The sequence below is a fragment of the Cardiocondyla obscurior genome, linkage group LG21 (genome assembly GCF_019399895.1).
Source record: "Cardiocondyla obscurior isolate alpha-2009 linkage group LG21, Cobs3.1, whole genome shotgun sequence".
NCBI classification, from domain to species: Eukaryota; Metazoa; Arthropoda; class Insecta; order Hymenoptera; family Formicidae; genus Cardiocondyla; species Cardiocondyla obscurior.
The window spans coordinates 673,512-690,053 of record NC_091884.1 but is presented as its reverse complement, the minus strand read 5'-3'; the positions used below and the strand labels follow the sequence as shown (position 1 = coordinate 690,053).

The following is a 16,542-nucleotide window of genomic DNA, read 5'->3' as shown; positions in this document are numbered from 1 at the left end:
CAAACAGCACGTTACGTTATACGCGTGTCAATCACTATAAAAAAGCGGCATGAAAGAACTGTCTATCTTAATCGCGCGCTCGACCATGGATTCATCCGTTGGTCGAATGCAACACCCGAATTACTCATTGTCCGCATCGTTACGATACGTTCAACATCGGGGAAGTGGTGACTACCGAAACGGCCAAGTTCTTCCCGAACCGACAGAAAAGCCGCCGACAGGAAACGTTGCCAAAGCATCACCGGAAATTCGATATCTGACTAATACAAAGTGTTTCAAGAAAAAAAACTTAAGAAAGGCACGGATAAGGCGATTTTTTAATTAAAGAAAAGGCGAGAACAAGAATTTGGGGAGTCTAGCTTTAGCGTGGAGAACTGTCAAGTTCGAAATTATGGTGAGAGCGTTTTTTCTTTATTTTTTTACTCTTAAATTAATCTTCCCTAGAACTTGTAAAATTATGAGTTTCTCCTGCTTAGACTCAGTGCATTTAACTCTAACGAAGAAATCATATTTAAAATATAATTTGTAATTAATTGATATTTGTATTTTCAAATCTAGTTTATCCTGACAATAATTGCTGATTATTTTAGATATGTATCAGGTGATTTTTAAATCGCTTGAAAAAAGAAGTTTGCTTTCAGTTGTGGGATAACCCAGTCGTTCGTACCTTTATCAATTTAAAATGAAACATTTCCCTTTCTAATTTCAGTGCGAGTACAATCGACGGTGAGATTTTATGCGAAGATAGCGTGCATGTTGAATATGGGAGCGATCCTATTCGCTGTAATACTTACCGCAGCATTGTCCACGGCTGCGAATAATATCAACGAACAATGCCAAGTTCACAATGAAAGGATTACGTGTAATTGTATCGGAAACGAGGTATGCTAATTAATACCGTCATATTAAAATACTTTTACTTTCGTTTTATTTGAACAAATATTATGGCATCTTCAATAAATTACCGATATTGGCAAAGATGTGCAGCATTATTTATTATTTTATTCTGTCGATTTAAGTAAATAATAATAGTTAACGTTAAAAAAATTATTTTATATTTAAATTTTTTTAAGAAGCTGTATTTATAGTTAATTTTTTTTTTTATATTAAAATTTTATATTGAAATAATAATTTCAATAACATGTATTATTATATTTCAGGAATTTTTCCTGCCAGAGGAATATAATTATAAGAACATTACCAGTGTGTCCGTTGCAGGATGCGCATCGGCAAACCTTCACTATTCTAGCTTTCCGGAGGCAAATGGTCTCGAGGAGGTAATAGTTCAGAATATTAGCGGCAGTTTGAACTTCGATGTTTTCTTCGCGTCGTACCGCTTGAAGCTCTTGAAGCTCTCGAATATCGGCCGGATACCGAAAATTGCAAACCACACGTTCGCGAATCTAGTGGCCATCGACACTTTCACGATCGAAGACGCACTCATCGAAAACCTCGAGGAAGAGTTTTCCTACCTCAACGTATCGCATTTCATTATGATAAATGTTACGATTGAACGGATAGATTGGATAAACGTCTCCGAGAAAGGCACAACGTTGCGTATAGTGAACACCGAACTGCGTAATGTCAAGAAAACTCTGAATTTCGCCAGCTTCCTCAACATCGAGATTATCGGGTCCAAGTTCGAGATGCAGAAGCCCGGGCTAATGTCCATTCAAGGCGGCATCGCCACTGTAAAGGACAGTGTCTTCTCAAACGTGAGCATGAACTTGGTTACCACAACTGACATTGTGATAAACGGCATTTGCGCGGATGGGAAAAGCACTCTCAGACTCGGTTCGAAGCGCATCGACAGCACTGACAACAGATTGCCAAACGAGATAGCTTATCCAAGCGGCTACGCAGAACCACAATTTCTAACAATTCGAAATAACACGGTCTGCAGAGCGGGCAACTGCAAATGTTCGAAAAGTAATGGTCAGGGCTCGCGTCAAGTGGCTGTCCTAATATACACGTTTTTAGTCGCAGAATTTATAACTATAAATTATATTTAATGTTTTTTTATACTAAGTCTAAAACAAAACTGGTTTTATAATCTGTCCGAATTAAAGCTATGTACGTACATAATTTTAATTCACAAACGGCGCGTGCGAGGTTTGTTTTAATGATTTTAAAAATAACATTCATAAACATTAAATTGTTTTATGCAACTGTTTTTGCGCGATCGAGAAAACTTCCGCGTGCCGAAGGATATTTTTGTTATTAAAGCTATCAAATAAAATATTAAAATTAAAATATTAATGGAGATAATATATATATAATGTAATATATATATAATAATATATATTTTTTAAATTTGATTTATAAGTATAAAATACCGAATAATTTTAGATACCGACACATTTCACTTATCTCTTTTTAAAACATCTGTTATCATATCCTGACTGAGACTCCACAATCGTGCAGCTAATGCAGAATCCAGGGCAGCATTTGATGGTTGACAACGAAAACAGTTGTTGAAATAGCTACCTGTTACACCTTCTAACTCAGGTGCAGTGGCGCAAAATACTGTCGTGCTCGCTGCTTGTTGCTGCAATGCATTATTCATCAAAGTAGTAATCAAAGAAATGTAAATGTAAAAAAAAAAAAAAGAAATGTATGACGTACCAATGATTTTGTGAATGGTCGTACTAAAGCGAATAATAGTCGGAAGAGCCACCAATGACGGGCTAGTGATGTAGATACCATATTTCCGGGATGGCAAGAAAACACGCTCACGGTGGGCCATTGTCTTGCCAATTCTTGCGCAAATAATACATTGCAGAGTTTTGAATCGTTATACGCGCCCATTGACCAGTATTTATATGCTGGTGGAGACAAAGTTGACTGGTGGAGATCTTCTGCATTTTGTATTGCTGAAAATCTGTAAAAAAAAAAAAATGCAAATGTATTTAATTATTAAAAAAATCGAATTAATTAATTAATTAAAATAAATGTAACAAAATATAACCTGTGCGATTCGCTGGACACTACTACGATCCTAGGATCGTTGGAAGCTTGTATAACTTCTTTTAACAAGAGCGTCAAATAAAACTGTGATAAGTGATTAACTTGAAACGTCGCCTCGTAACCATCACTTGTAACTTGGTAAGGTGCCCCAAACACGCCGGCATTTAATATAAGAATGTGCAGAGCTCTGTTCACATAATAATCAAATAATATAAAAATAATTTATAATTATATACGATTAAATAAATTACCTGTATTTTTGTTTAAACTGCTCAACAGCTTCGCGTACGCTACTCAAGGATGATAAATCCATTTTTAAAGCAGCGCAATTTGCAGTGTCTTTTTCTTCTTGAATACGTTTTATAGCTTCGTTAGCTTTTTCTACATCTCTGCAAGCTAATATCACTTCGCAACCGTGCAGCGCTAACGATCTGGCTGTTTCATAACCTGTAAATAAAAATTTCGTACAATTATTTATTAAATAATTTTAAAAATAACAATTTTCACTAACCTATTCCGACGTTAGCTCCTGTAACAAGAGCAACTTTGTTACGTAGATCTCGGCCATGTAACACTGCCAAGGCAGTGCTACTTCCATCGAACCTTTGTCGCATAACTTGAGACATCTCTCTGTATTCGGTAGCGAATGCTAATCGTGGATCAGTGTAGGTTGTTGTGCGATTTTTATGATCAATGTATAACACTTTGCCGTCTTCAGATATACACTTCTCCCATCCGGGTGGCAAATCTGTAATATTTTTATACAATTAAATCTATTTTAGTCAATCTTTAAAATTTTCAAATAATATTAAAAAATACGACTTGCATTAATATTACTTCTATCACCGATTTTATCTAATAAAAAATAATTATTATATTTATTAAAAAATTTAATATTCACGAATATAAATTCTGGATAGAATAATAACTTTATAGAATTTGTGTAAAACTTTAGCAAACAGCAACGCTCAGAAATGCTCAGTATAAATTGTTACAACTGTTACCTCCGTTGACTATCTTTTTGCGGCCAGTTCTTGGATGTGTCCACTGTGTGCCTTTTGTATAGTGACTGCAAAACAATATTTCGCAATTACCTATTTCAAATATTACTGCACGATAAGCAAAACGAACTTTCCTTGCTGTCGGCAGACCAAAGGTCGTTTCGCATAAAACTGCTTATGTCATTACTTGGCATAATAGACGTTGCCGTCTAACGTTGTCCTCTCCTCCCATCCCGGTGGCAGCTCATCTTCGCTGTCAGAATCATTCAAAGCAACCACCATCCTTCCAGCTTTCTCACGTCTTCAAGTTGCTCCTCGTTAGGTTTGTTCTTTAATTCCAACGTAGGTCAATGACGCCAGTACAGCTGAGCGAGTGCAGCCAGTTCGCTTGAAAAGAGCACACTGTTAAACTATCATATATATACACCTTATATGTTTTATCATATATATACACCTTATATGTTTTATCATATATATACACCTTATGTTTTATCATATATATACACCTACCTGTTTTACTAAATACAAATTTATGTTAATATATAAATATAAAAGACAAAACGTACGAAAAGTTATTTTATTTTCATCGGGGATTTGAACTTCATATACATAGAGCCACATTTAGGTTGATAAATGAATGTACATATCTCCGCTCCCCTGCATTCTCGAATCGAATGATATATGTATATTCAGCTAAAAATCTACAAAGAAATCAGATTTTACACCCGCGGTTTAAACGTATATTCCATTCTCGTACCATTATCCCTATATATCTGAAGACTGCACTGCGTCTTTCGTTAAAAGGATTCTCCCATTTTGCTTTATGAACAGTTCGTATAAAAGACTATCTCACACACTCGCACAACACTTTCGCAGCGCTAACGGCACTTATGTTGACAAAATTAGACCGAATGCAGTGACGAATAATAACAAAGATTTATATCGTACAGAAATAAACGATTGAGTATATGAAACGTAATAAGGAGTATTCATTTACAAAGAAGAGACAAAGAAAATGTGCATTCATATAAAGCGATAAAAAATCACGGTTCCGTTTCCACGGACATACGAATACAGCTAAATAATTTACTATCATCAGACGCTAAGACATGTGCGTAAGCATATATATCTTAGAATATTATATTAAATATTTTAATTACATTTAATTCATTAATTATTCTCCACTTCGTTACTGATATTTATTCGAGTCTGTCGTAAAGATGCAGAGCAGATTTATATATATATATATATATTTTTCTTTTTTTTTTTTTAATTTTTCCTTTTCTTATGTGTGATTGGGTTAGATTATCATCGATTAGAACTAAATTTTATCTCTTCGCGACCCATCTTATAATTATATTACGATCGCTCCCATTATAACGAGTGAACTACAAGACATTTTAGGGCTGCATTTAAATTCTGTTTAATGGCAACGAAGCTTTGACTATCGTCTTATATTGATGAATCGCGAAGAAAAAAAGAGCACTATTTTTAACATTCAGACGACGTGTTCAAGTTGGGTGGAGAAAGTTTCTTGGTCCGCGTAAGACGATCTAACTCTGCTGCTGCATCATTACACATCGTTGCTTTATCCACCGGTGTAGCCTCTGAAGTATAAAATATCTCGTTTAGTACACTTTTAGTAGAAATAAAAATTGCTATTACGTATTACCAAGTTTCATAGGACTCGTTCCTACGCTGCCCGGCGCCCCCGGTGAACCAGGCTGTACTCCAGTCTTCTTGTAGAGAAGAGAATTGAAGAAATTAGCTAAGACACCCTCTCCGGATGGTGTGGCGCCGCTACCCTTAGGATCCAACTTTTTGTTCGGCGATGCGACCTATTTGAAAAATCGTTAGTGCCCGTCTGCAGTTGAGAAAAGGAGTTAACTACTCGTAATGGACAGATCATACCACATAGATTAGAACATGCTTTCAAATGTTAACTGCAATAACCACACGAGATGTCGACTGGAATTGAAATTACGTGGAATGTTAGACGATACAGTACAATGGACTGTAGGGAATGTTTTGTACAAAATTTATCACAGTGATTTATCGGCCTCGGGATAATTAAATTACTGTAATTTAAATGGAACAAACAACTTTACATACGATAACTTTATCGTTATGATAACGTACTGCAACTACATGATTTTTCTATGAAATTAATTCATTAAATATATGAAGCAAGTTTCCCAAAGCGTAACTTCGAAATACACGAACGACAAAAATATGTACATTTATTTTTAATATTAAGTAAATGGATTAGAATTATACAAATGAACGAAACAGTTATATGATAATTATGCTGCATAGTAGATGAAATAATTGACACAAACGTATATCGAGTTACGAGACTCAATAATTTTGTTGGATGTAAAGGTTGCGATTAATAAACCACTTATACGATTTTATAGCAATGAGACTATTAGTGGCAATGTTGTGATCTTTTGATTTAACACGCAACATAAAAAGCATGCTCAATTTATAATTGGTATAACCTGTATAACTGGTCCGGAGCTTGCCTGATTCCGGGTCGTCGGTGAACGAGTAGGATCTTTCAGGCCCGATAAAGCTGCTTGCTGCCGCGCGAGGAAAGCTTGTTCCTCTTCCGCTTGAACTTCCATTTCTCTAGCAACGCACTATATTAATAAAAAATATATTAATACAAAAAATTCAGTCATACATACATGCACTATGTTAAAGAAATTGCATATATTAAGTGCGAAAATAAATACTGCGTGGTACTATAGCATACTTTTCGATTTGTCGCCGGCTGTGCGATTACGTCACGATAGTAATCGCTTGCTTTCATGGATTGCAAATTCTCATGTAAGATGCTGATCTTTTTCATGTTATCCCAACCAGCAGGTCTGCAAATAATGCACAATGTAAATGATTATAACATATGCGCATATAAAGAAGACATTTTTTAGTCGTGTTAAATCAAATGTTTTTACATAAGTACTGCATCCTTTTCGACGACCAGTGCCGGTGTTCTGAACGGTAAAGAATAAATCCTATGAGTTAAATATTTATACAGCAAATCACAGTTCTTATCCTCCTTCGCTGACGTGTAGAAGAGACCCGCGCCGTATTGTAAGCAAAACTGCCTGATCCATTGTTGCATAAAGTCGAAATGTTCGTCTCTGTGAACAAGAAAATAACCGATTAGCGACTTGTATCATAGCAATTTTTTTTCGTTCAGTACTTACTTGTAGTCCTGTTCTTTTTCAAGAGTAGACATATAATCAGTTTTCGTTATAACTACGACTACATCTAGACCTAAATTGGTTTTAAGTACTCCTTCCGGTAAGGGTAAACCCTCTGCCGTGTCGTCATCCAAATTACGACTGGTACGTCGCAGAGGACTCCCAGGATCCAGTTCATCTCCCGGTTCTGTATAATCCTGCCACTTTTTTATATCTAGCGAAATAAAATTATATAACAATGTTATATTTATTTTTTAGTGGTACAAGGTAATTTTTTTTATCACAAACAACACATATGTATAAATATTATTACGTAAATCCTTTCGTAAAAAAATGTGTTCGAATTCTTTTCCGCGCACGAGTACAAGAACGCGCGGCACGCACGAGTGAACATTTGTGAGAACGCGGCGGTGAACGCTCTTCGAAATTTGAGCGGACGTGAGAGCAACATTATTTATTACAATTATGTTTTATTCGACTTACTAAGCTGCCTGCATCGTTGCGTAGTGTCATTGTCTAAAGGTAATTTGTCAACGTGATCGCCTAACAGTTCTGCCCACGAATGTAGCTGATCAAGAATGGCCCATGGTGTGGTCATGGCAGCAACTAACATAACAAGTGTATGTGGAAACCTATCTTTGTTCAATGCATATCTCAAAAGATTTGCATGACCCGGGTCTCCATCCAGAACCCATACAGACAACCTTGTGTGATCTGCAAAGATATTGAATGCCACATGGTCAATTAAAATTCATTTACATCAAGGAAAATATAAATATAATTATTGATTTTATGCTGACCGTCTCTGTAATCATCTCTCACATCAATGTATGCAAATTCTAATCCAGAACCTTTCTTTGGATCCTCTACACCTTGCAATTTTGCTATAAGTGTAGTTTTCCCACTTTCATTGTCACCTAAAAAACATATATTTTTTTTTTACAAACTGCAAATGTGAATGCCATACATAAGTGTGTCAGCACGCAAATGGTCAGTATTTAATAGATGCTCTATGTCGATATAACCTTTCACACTTATACTGCGACAAAATACAATACTTATGAAATAATAGTAATAAAAAAACGAGCTTGTATCCTATCGGCGAGTAATACAGATATGACGACGAAGAGCTATTTTCTATCGATGATACACACGTCAAACAGCAAAGTAACTAATTAATATGCATGTTACATCGAGTCAGAAGCGATCTGGGAGAGCCATGAGGTGACGTTAATATTTACCTAAAACAAGAACATTTTTGTTCGAGGGTAGTTTATTGTTGCCGCTGTTCTGCACCTCCGCCAAAATAGACGACCTGCAAAGCAATAACATCGTGTGAGATCGGACACGTAATTTTTCTCACGAAGCAAGATGTGTCACACTTGCTCTCCTCTCACGAGGTGCAAAAACGAGAGAAAATTGTTCCGAGACGCCGCGTCGATATACGGTTAATGTCGCGGGGATTACAACACGTACCACAAATTGTCCTTATTTTCGACATCCTCTTTCTTTTTGGTCTGAAAACCATTGCTCTGCAACATCGTATCAACCATCGTCGCTGCCATTATTACCCATTTGACAGGCAAAAGGATATCGATTGCGAGCGCGCGAGCGGCAGCGCGCGTAAACTCACTATAGATTTAAAGTCACTAAATTTAGTGACATTACTCGGTTCCACGTGGAGCTGTTGGAATACTGGAGCACGCGATGCGAGCATCGCTTCATTTCTAGATCATGCGCGGACAGCAAAGACGCATCTGAATTCTCATCGCGATATCGCATCGTATGGTATCGTATAGGACGTATAACGGCGTAGTAACGTGATTAAACATCAGTAATAATTAACGAATGAGACGCCGAGACGCAACAAAACTCAGTCATGGCTAATAATAATATCACGGACATAACAGACGAGGACGCGGCAGATCTGCAGTTTCCAAAAGGTATATTTAATTCCTAACCTTTACACGTAGAACGCCATAGCTAACCTCATTCTCATGCAAATGTGATCTACTGTTGTGATAACATTGCTCACGTGTTAATTTACTAATTACTTTTTAGTTTTCATTTATGATATAGGACTCGTAGTATTTCGAACAATTTCCATCCTCTTTCCGCGTTGATATTAATTACGATACTTGCACATCCGAGCGGCTAAGTCTAAGGTAACGATTTTCCTCTTTCAGACTGCTTAATGAATCCGACAGATAAATCCGAGCATGATGTAGAACTCGAGATGTCAGTCTTGAAGGGCAAAATTTTTGCCTCAGATCCTATATGCCGCGTGTGCAAATCTACTCTTGTGGAGCCCTACATTCGTTGTGCGGTATGCACCGATATCGAAATATGCCCAGCCTGCTTTGCTAAGGGCTGCGAAGTCAACGAGCACAAGAACGATCACGACTACGTGATCATAAAGAACGAATTTCCCTTGATCGACGACAGTAATTGGGCTGCTAAGCACGAGCTCGAACTGCTGAACGTTCTGCAGCAATGTGGCTTTGGAAATTGGACGGATGTGGGACGTAGGATGCACAGAAAATCTGCCGAGGAGTGCAAGATGCATTATTTAAAGTATTACATAGACAATCAGATTCTGCCGGGTCTACCGAAGATTAAAGAAAGCAGAGCCAGCTTGTTTGGTTGCGAACCGATTCCTTATTTGTTCAAATTGCAAGATCTGGAAGAACCTCCTAGATTCGGTGTCCACACACCGAACGGCAGGCTGTTGGCCGGCTATAACGCAGCCAGATCCGATTTCGATGTGAATTTTGACAATCACGCGGAATCGCTAATATCCGATCTTGAACTTGATGAATTTCAACCACGCGACAACTCGTGCGAGCTAGGGCAGGCTTTGCAAGTGGCAATAGCGCAAGCGTATAACAATAGATTAAGAGAACGCGCGAGAAGAGAAAGAATTGTACGTGAGCACGGATTAATTGCATTTCGCAAGACCATATGGTCGATACAAAAATACGAGAACACGATAACGAAACCGCTCCTAGAAAGATTATTGATATTTATGCAGCTTGTGGATGGGATCGAATTTGACTTCCTTATGGAAGGTCTTCATCGTGTCGGTGAATTAAAAAATCATATTTTTAAGCTACTGGAATTCAGGCGAAACGGGATCAAACACTTCCACAACGTGCCTATGTTCCAAAAATTGAGTCAGCTGAGACAAGAGAATGAACGGGAAAAGAAACAGTATTTAAGCAATCCGGAGTACAGCTGGAGAAGTTTATTACCCGATAATTTTGCTAGCATTAATAATCCGATTCTCGGAAGCGCGCAGCGCAAAGCCGCGCCTCCTCTTGCGATAAAGGGTTTGCCAGGGTACGAGAAATTGAGCGTCGATGAGAAAGAACTTTGTTCTGTTTTGAGAATCGTGCCTGCCAATTATTTAGACTTTAAGCTTCTCTTAATAACGGAAAGCAAGAAGTGTGGTTTTCTTAGACTGGCTCAGGCTCGTACGCTCTTAAAAATTGATGTAAATAAAACGCGCAAAATATATGATTTTCTGTTGGAAAGAGGATACATTAATAAGCCAACTCAATGATTATTTTGAAACGGCTGATGAAGTGCCGAAATGCTTAATTACTGTGATAATGTAGGTTGAGTTATATATAATTGACTCTAACGTCATTAAAAAAAATTATAAATAGGTTTCTGATCAAGTTTCTACATTTAAAGAAGTTTAAAAAATAAATCGCACAAATTTAATTTCCCATTATTTTATTATTTCTTAAGATTTTTGTTGTTAATTAAATAATGAAAGCGATAAATTCCTCCACAGAATTTGAAAATGCAGAACCATTATTGATATCGGAAGTTTACATGCTTCTTGAACACAGAAAAGCTCAAAATGAATCGGCGGAAGAGGAACAGGAATTTTCTGAGGTTTTCATGAAGAGTCTGACGTACACCAATCGATTCGGAAAATTGAAAAATAAAGAAACAATTGCAGCTGTTAGAAGGTATTTTATCCGTTTCTTTTTCAGTTACTTAATATAGATAAATCAATTTAAAATAGAATATTATATAAAATTCTTGTAATAATATATAAAATGAAAAGAAAATATTTGAATTAAAATGAAAATATAATATTTGAATTAAAATAAAAATATAATATTCTTATATTGTTGTAGTTTGTTAATGCAAAAGAAGCTACACAAATTCGAGATTGCGTCATTAGCCAACTTGTGTCCTGAAACTCCCGAAGAGGCAAAAGGTCTTATCCCGAGTCTCGAAGGCAGATTGGAAGACGAAGAACTCCGAACAATATTGGAAGATATACAAACTAAAAGATCGTTGCAGTATTGAAATAAATTTTGTATCTTCTCTATACTCTCTTTGTCATTTTTTCAAAAGTATAAATTGGAATATCTCTATTTAATACGGGGAAATCACATGTTATTTTACTTTAATTTAATGAAAATAAGTTAGATTAATTTATTCGAGTATTGTCGTACGCACTGAGAAGGTTTCATTACATGTTATTTTAGCGCGTTCTACCATTATTTATTGTAATTAAATTCTACTTTATTACAAGCCTGCGGTATCCAATTATCGTACTTACTAATTAAACTGCACTTGTCAGTTTGCATCATATTTAATATAGATAAGTTACTCGAGAAACAACAATATCCCGTAAATATGAAATAAAAATAAAAAAAGATTGGTCACAAATTATGTATGTAAACAATTTTTTTTCTCGTAGAAATTTCTAAGATAATTATTTCATATTGATGCTGTATTTAAAATTTGCGTGAAAGAAGAACTTGATAGTAATTGTTACGATGGAGCGAATGCATTAGATTATTATGTGAGATGCAAATTTAGTAAGACTGCTAGAAAGTCGCTCACAACGCTGAGAACTCTTATTCAGTTACCCAATTCCGGTAATTTGCGATAAGACGAGACAACTCGCGAAAGAAGACGGGACTAATCGCGCCGACGACAACCATGCATTACCAACCGGCTAATTATGGTTGACTTGGCATATATACTAGTGGGCTCTCATTATCATCTCGTAGGTTCTCGAATACCCGGCAGCAAGATAATTTACTCGATTTGCTGATCTTTTTAGCAAAACTGAGCTCGTGATAAGGATCGATGATGTCGTTTTACCTATCATTTACTGCGAATCGTAATAGGTACTCTTCGCTATGTTTTTTACATCAAAACCTGATAGTCCTTTTGTTTATTCTTTTCCTTTCTCTCCTGTTTTTACAAAATAAAAAAGAAAAAGAAAAAAAGTACTTTTCAATACTTGCACGGGATATTTTTTAAAGAGGTTGTTACATTTCGTTGTAAAATAAAGCATGCACATTTTTCTTTTTTTAATTTGAAATTGCAAACAATAAAGAGAAATCTGTGTCATCGGCTTATTGTTTATGCTGTCGTGTTAACATGCGCCATCTCTTCAACATTTAAACCTCACTCGATAAAATCGCCGCGATAAATTCACTGTCATTCTTACGGTCGTGCGTCTCTCGAGTGATAGTGTTCGTGATTGGTGATAGTGATTGTGATTATAAAAAAAAAGCAGAGCAGTGTAATATAGTGTTAAGTGATTCGGAGTGCTACAACACGTCAAGATAATCTGGAATACTACCACGAAGGAAAGAAGGAAGGAAGGAAGGAAGGAAGAAAGGAAGGAAGGAAGGAAGGAAGGAAGGAAGGAAAGAAGGAAGGATGGAGAGACGGACGAAAGAACACAAAATAATCTATCCTAACCGGAAGATACAAATATAAGTAAACCGGCAACACGCCATAAATCACTCAATTATAATTAATATAATTAATTAATGTTCAAGTCCAATGACGCGCGCTCTGTAACATTCCGCAATCTTTTCATTTATTACTCGAAGCAAATTAAATAAAATATTTAAATCTGAGACATTCGGCGAAAATTAAAATAGTCGTTATATTAAAAAAAATTTCCAATTAATTTATTAAAAATTAATTTAAAATTGAAATAATTAATTTTTCTTATTAAAATACTTGGGTCATTTATTTTCCTTTATGTGCAATTCTTTTTTTCTTTTTTTTTCAAACTAAATTAAAGTGCATTAGATAATGTTGTGAAAAGTGCTTACATACCAAACGTAATGACTCGCATTAGTGGCGAGAAGAGCGTCGTTGGCGGCACATAATAATCGGTAACTGCTCTCACGAAGAAGCCACTTACCATAATTATGATAGCCCTTAACCGTCTGTAAACTCATAGAAAATGCTGCTGGTTTTACCGCGGTGTATTGTGCGCGACTAGTAGCCCCTTGCGAAAACAAAATAATCGGAGAAATGCTATCAAAACGGCGAAATCAATTAATCGATCGTACTGAAATAGCAGTGTCCATATTCACGATGAGCACGTCATAATAAGAAATAAGAAATTAATGTTACAACATGACATAAATAATGAAAATTTAATTTAAAACTTTAATAATTTAGTATTTTTCTACTGCAATAAATTATTTCATTATTATTTTACTTTTTTTTCTTTCGAAATTGCGTGCCAAGTACAAATTACAGAACGGCCGTGCTCTAGAGACTAGAATAGAGCTACTGAAATGTGCAACAAGTCTATATATTTTGTGTGGTGAGCCTGGCCAATCGATGGAATCAATTTGCATAATGTATACACGCGAACGCGTATGCTCGACAATACCTCGATGTTGCGGAGTTCTCTCCAGTGATAAGAGAATATCACTGACGTCAATAAAATTTTTGGAGACCAAAAGGTTAAAAAAAATTTGTATTTAAAGTATACGAGATGAAATATACATGCGCTCGGCCGACGTTATTGACGACTGAGGATTCTCTTTTGAATAATAACAGCCGTAAGATTTTATTCAAATTATTAAGTCTCGAATAACAAAATTATACTTACCTTAACAGCGATTTGAAATGAGAAATCGATATCCCGAATAAAATCGCGAAGTCCTGTTGTATGCAGAAATGATTCACGATTCTCTGTACTTATAAAACAATTCATTGTTTCAAACTTTAACGAGTCCGCGCTTTAAGCGAGTTTACACAGTTTCTCGAAGTACTGAACGATTGTCAAACTAATGATGCTGCAGGACACGGGTCTGTTGTTTTAATGTACTTTCAAATGAGGCGGAAACTGATTTAAACTGTCGCGTTTCACGTCCGAGACCGGTAACGACGATTAATAACGCACGATTAATATATCACGTATATCCGTCGTGTAACGATATATCGTGTGTAATGATGTTGTTACAATGATGTATTATATTTTATACGATATTTTTTTTTTTCTGCCGGCTACTTCCGATCTTTTGGGAAGAAAGAAAAGCAACGAAAATTAATTTCGTTCGTAAAATTAATTCGGGAAAAATTAATTTGTCGATTATTAATATTATTATTCCGTACAAAGATTACGCATATTACGCAATATATCATTTATGAATATTAATTGATCGTTTTTTCGAATACGAGATCTTCCGGAATAAATATTAACGAGTGGCACAGATATCTTAATCGGTAGCGGGGTGGGTCAGAGCATAGCGTGTCGACCTGCACGGTGCACGGTCAGCGATCGAGTGAGAGCACGACCCTTGTCAGCTGGGTGACGCGGAGGCTCGGCCACGTTCGGTCGTGCGTCCGAAGTCCGTCGAAAACCACCGAGCGCCGTCGAGCGCCGTCGAGCGCCGTCGAGCGCCAGTATAGCGGTCAAAGTGGAGTGCTTCGGCGGAAACGAACTCAGTATATGTTAAGCAGGCGCGCGCGATACTAGTTGTTACGTCCACCTTCCGCGAGCGCGCCACCGTCGCGCAATCGTCGCCGCCGCTGTTCGTCGTCGACGACGTTCAGCGTCTTTCTCTCTCGCTCTCGTTCTCGCGTACGTCTCGAACGACAGAGCGGCGCGTTTATCTCACACGGACCCTGCGTAAAGTTTTTAAAAGACCAAGTGCGCGGCAAGCTGACCAACGAAAGGGCACAACGTCATTTTCGTCGGCCCGTGGCCGTGACTCGCAGTTTTTAAAAGCCGCGCGTGTCTCGCGAGGGAAGTGTTTGTCCGCGGCGAGCGAAGATCCGGACGGGCGTACCTACGGGTCCCAACCACCGCGCCGATCCCGCCGTTCGTCCTTTCCTCCGTCCCCCGTTCGTATTATTTATCGTTTCTTCTCTTTCCTTCGACTTCCATCAGGTTTCATCCTCGCGCCTCCGCACCGTTCCTTCCTTGTACTGCTCCCTCTCGCCGTCTTTCTCGCCCGTTCTTTCTCTCGCCTTCGCGTCGACGTCGTCTCGTGAGGTCAGTGTCTGCTCGATCGGATCCTGAGCAGGAACATACCGGCGGACGAGGAGGAAGAGGAGGAGGACGATCTCTTTCCTTCGGCGCGACTCTCCTTCAGAGACTACACACCGTTGCGACGCGCGCCCGTGCGCGCGCGCGCACGCACGCAACGCACGCACGCACGCATACGCTACGTCCTGCAAAGGGGTCGTATTTTCGGACTCGCGTTTTCCGCGCTACGCGGCCGCGGAAGTGTGATGTGATGTGACCTGACGTTGCCGAGGATCGACCATCGGAGCGGGATAGATTATTGCTCCGATCGAACGGGCGCGTGCGACTTCGACCGTATCGCGGTGCGCGAAACTCCGAGGCACTTTATCGCGCCTCTCTTCTCCGCGTAGTATCGCCCGCCTCGTTTTTCGCTCATCCCTCGTTCCCTCGTTCTCCAGGGTATCATTTCCCGTCTCCGTTCTTTTCTCGCGTGCCCTCGCACGCGCGTTTTCCGTCTCTCCCCGCTCCGGTCGGCCTCCTCTTTCTCTCTTTTTCTTCCTTCCTTTCTATCTCTTTCGCGCACATTTCGTGGCCACCGCATTGCTCCGACGTTCGCTCGCTCGCGCCCGCGTGTTTTCTTGTAAGCAAATGCGAGAAAAAAGGACACCGCCGGGCGATTGATACCGCGAGAGAGACACGCCGCCTCGGAGGAAACGAGATATCGAGAGCAGCCGCGAGTTTGTGTTTTTGTTTATCACGGACGGACTGCACCGGTTACGACTACACACCGCGCTGGTACGCGAGAGGAAGCTGCGAGTGGACGCCCATCGGAAGGACGATTCGCCGTCGGAGGCAAACCCCGAGTAAGATAAATTCAACTCGTCCTTTTATATTGTCCGTTCATAAATCGTTCCGAAATCAAAAGTAAACTTTTGTAAAAAACAAGAAAGAAGAAAAAAAAAAACTGGAGAGATAGTCTCCCGAATTTTATCAGCCGAGATTAAAACTTTGCGGGTTAAAAAAAAAGATAAAATATTATTAAGAATAATACAGATCGACAGTTTAATGAATTCGTTCCTCGCGAAATGGTAAAAAAAAAATA

The 16,542-nt window shown here is 38.2% G+C and overlaps 5 protein-coding genes across 7 annotated transcripts in view; 3 read left to right on the top strand and 2 right to left on the bottom strand.

Moving 5' to 3' along the window:
* The first annotated feature begins 129 nt into the window (after positions 1–129).
* Positions 130–2,613, top strand: LOC139110673 (uncharacterized). The gene is made up of 3 exons (XM_070670606.1): positions 130–394; positions 710–882; positions 1,161–2,613. Exons 2-3 carry the CDS (start codon positions 754–756, stop codon positions 2,010–2,012), a joined length of 981 nt encoding a protein of 326 aa, XP_070526707.1. The 5' UTR covers positions 130–394; positions 710–753; the 3' UTR covers positions 2,013–2,613.
* Wwox (WW domain-containing oxidoreductase) lies at positions 2,254–4,366 on the bottom strand. Its single transcript, XM_070670605.1, has 7 exons — positions 4,156–4,366; positions 3,972–4,036; positions 3,479–3,715; positions 3,219–3,414; positions 2,969–3,154; positions 2,626–2,881; positions 2,254–2,548 (listed from the first exon to the last, which is right to left on the bottom strand). Exons 1-7 carry the CDS (start codon positions 4,248–4,250, stop codon positions 2,363–2,365), a joined length of 1,221 nt encoding a protein of 406 aa, XP_070526706.1. The 5' UTR covers positions 4,251–4,366; the 3' UTR covers positions 2,254–2,362.
* An 854-nt stretch (positions 4,367–5,220) lies between these two features.
* On the bottom strand, positions 5,221–8,789 carry Dlic (dynein light intermediate chain). 2 transcript variants are annotated; one of them, XM_070670601.1, is made up of 10 exons: positions 8,657–8,789; positions 8,422–8,495; positions 7,981–8,097; positions 7,664–7,894; positions 7,184–7,394; positions 6,929–7,117; positions 6,727–6,841; positions 6,470–6,610; positions 5,641–5,806; positions 5,221–5,575 (listed from the first exon to the last, which is right to left on the bottom strand). In XM_070670601.1, the coding sequence occupies exons 1-10, from the start codon at positions 8,743–8,745 to the stop codon at positions 5,460–5,462; spliced, it is 1,449 nt and encodes a 482-aa protein (XP_070526702.1). In that variant the 5' UTR covers positions 8,746–8,789; the 3' UTR covers positions 5,221–5,459. The 2 variants fall into 2 exon arrangements, with proteins under 2 accessions (XP_070526702.1, XP_070526703.1); XM_070670602.1 differs by having other exon boundaries at positions 6,494–6,610.
* An 83-nt stretch (positions 8,790–8,872) lies between these two features.
* On the top strand, positions 8,873–11,872 carry Ada2a (Transcriptional adapter 2A). 2 transcript variants are annotated; one of them, XM_070670603.1, is made up of 3 exons: positions 8,873–9,123; positions 9,367–10,793; positions 10,980–11,121. In XM_070670603.1, exons 1-2 carry the CDS (start codon positions 9,060–9,062, stop codon positions 10,740–10,742), a joined length of 1,440 nt encoding a protein of 479 aa, XP_070526704.1. In that variant the 5' UTR covers positions 8,873–9,059; the 3' UTR covers positions 10,743–10,793; positions 10,980–11,121. The 2 variants fall into 2 exon arrangements, with proteins under 2 accessions (XP_070526704.1, XP_070526705.1); XM_070670604.1 differs by lacking the exon at positions 9,367–10,793 and adding an exon at positions 11,332–11,872 and having other exon boundaries at positions 8,885–9,123; positions 10,980–11,160.
* Positions 11,873–14,907: 3,035 nt separating this feature from the next.
* Positions 14,908–16,542, top strand: part of Pde9 (phosphodiesterase 9) — a 123,016-nt gene continuing 121,381 nt past the window's right edge. Inside the window, exon 1 of the mRNA XM_070670594.1 lies at positions 14,908–16,303. The gene's annotated coding sequence lies outside the window, so the exon portion shown is untranslated. The remainder of the gene's footprint in view (positions 16,304–16,542) is intronic.

Bases quoted from the DNA above. Each gene is read 5' to 3' on its own strand.
- Wwox (XM_070670605.1), bottom strand. From the start codon at position 4,250: ATGGTGGTTGCTTTGAATGATTCTGACAGCGAAGATGAGCTGCCACCG. The intron at 3,415-3,478 runs GTTAGTGAAAAT...TTTTATTTACAG, and splicing joins AGGAGCTAACGTCGGAATAG to GTTATGAAACAGCCAGATCG. The intron at 2,549-2,625 runs GTACGTCATACA...AATGCATTGCAG, and splicing joins GACCATTCACAAAATCATTG to CAACAAGCAGCGAGCACGAC.
- Dlic (XM_070670601.1), bottom strand. From the start codon at position 8,745: ATGGCAGCGACGATGGTTGATACGATGTTGCAGAGCAATGGTTTTCAG. The intron at 7,895-7,980 runs GTCAGCATAAAA...ATATCTTTGCAG, and splicing joins GAGAGATGATTACAGAGACG to ATCACACAAGGTTGTCTGTA. The intron at 6,842-6,928 runs GTAAAAACATTT...CATTATTTGCAG, and splicing joins GAAAAGGATGCAGTACTTAT to ACCTGCTGGTTGGGATAACA.
- Ada2a (XM_070670603.1), top strand. From the start codon at position 9,060: ATGGCTAATAATAATATCACGGACATAACAGACGAGGACGCGGCAGAT. The intron at 9,124-9,366 runs GTATATTTAATT...TTCCTCTTTCAG, and splicing joins AGATCTGCAGTTTCCAAAAG to ACTGCTTAATGAATCCGACA.
- LOC139110673 (XM_070670606.1), top strand. From the start codon at position 754: ATGTTGAATATGGGAGCGATCCTATTCGCTGTAATACTTACCGCAGCA. The intron at 883-1,160 runs GTATGCTAATTA...ATTATATTTCAG, and splicing joins GTAATTGTATCGGAAACGAG to GAATTTTTCCTGCCAGAGGA.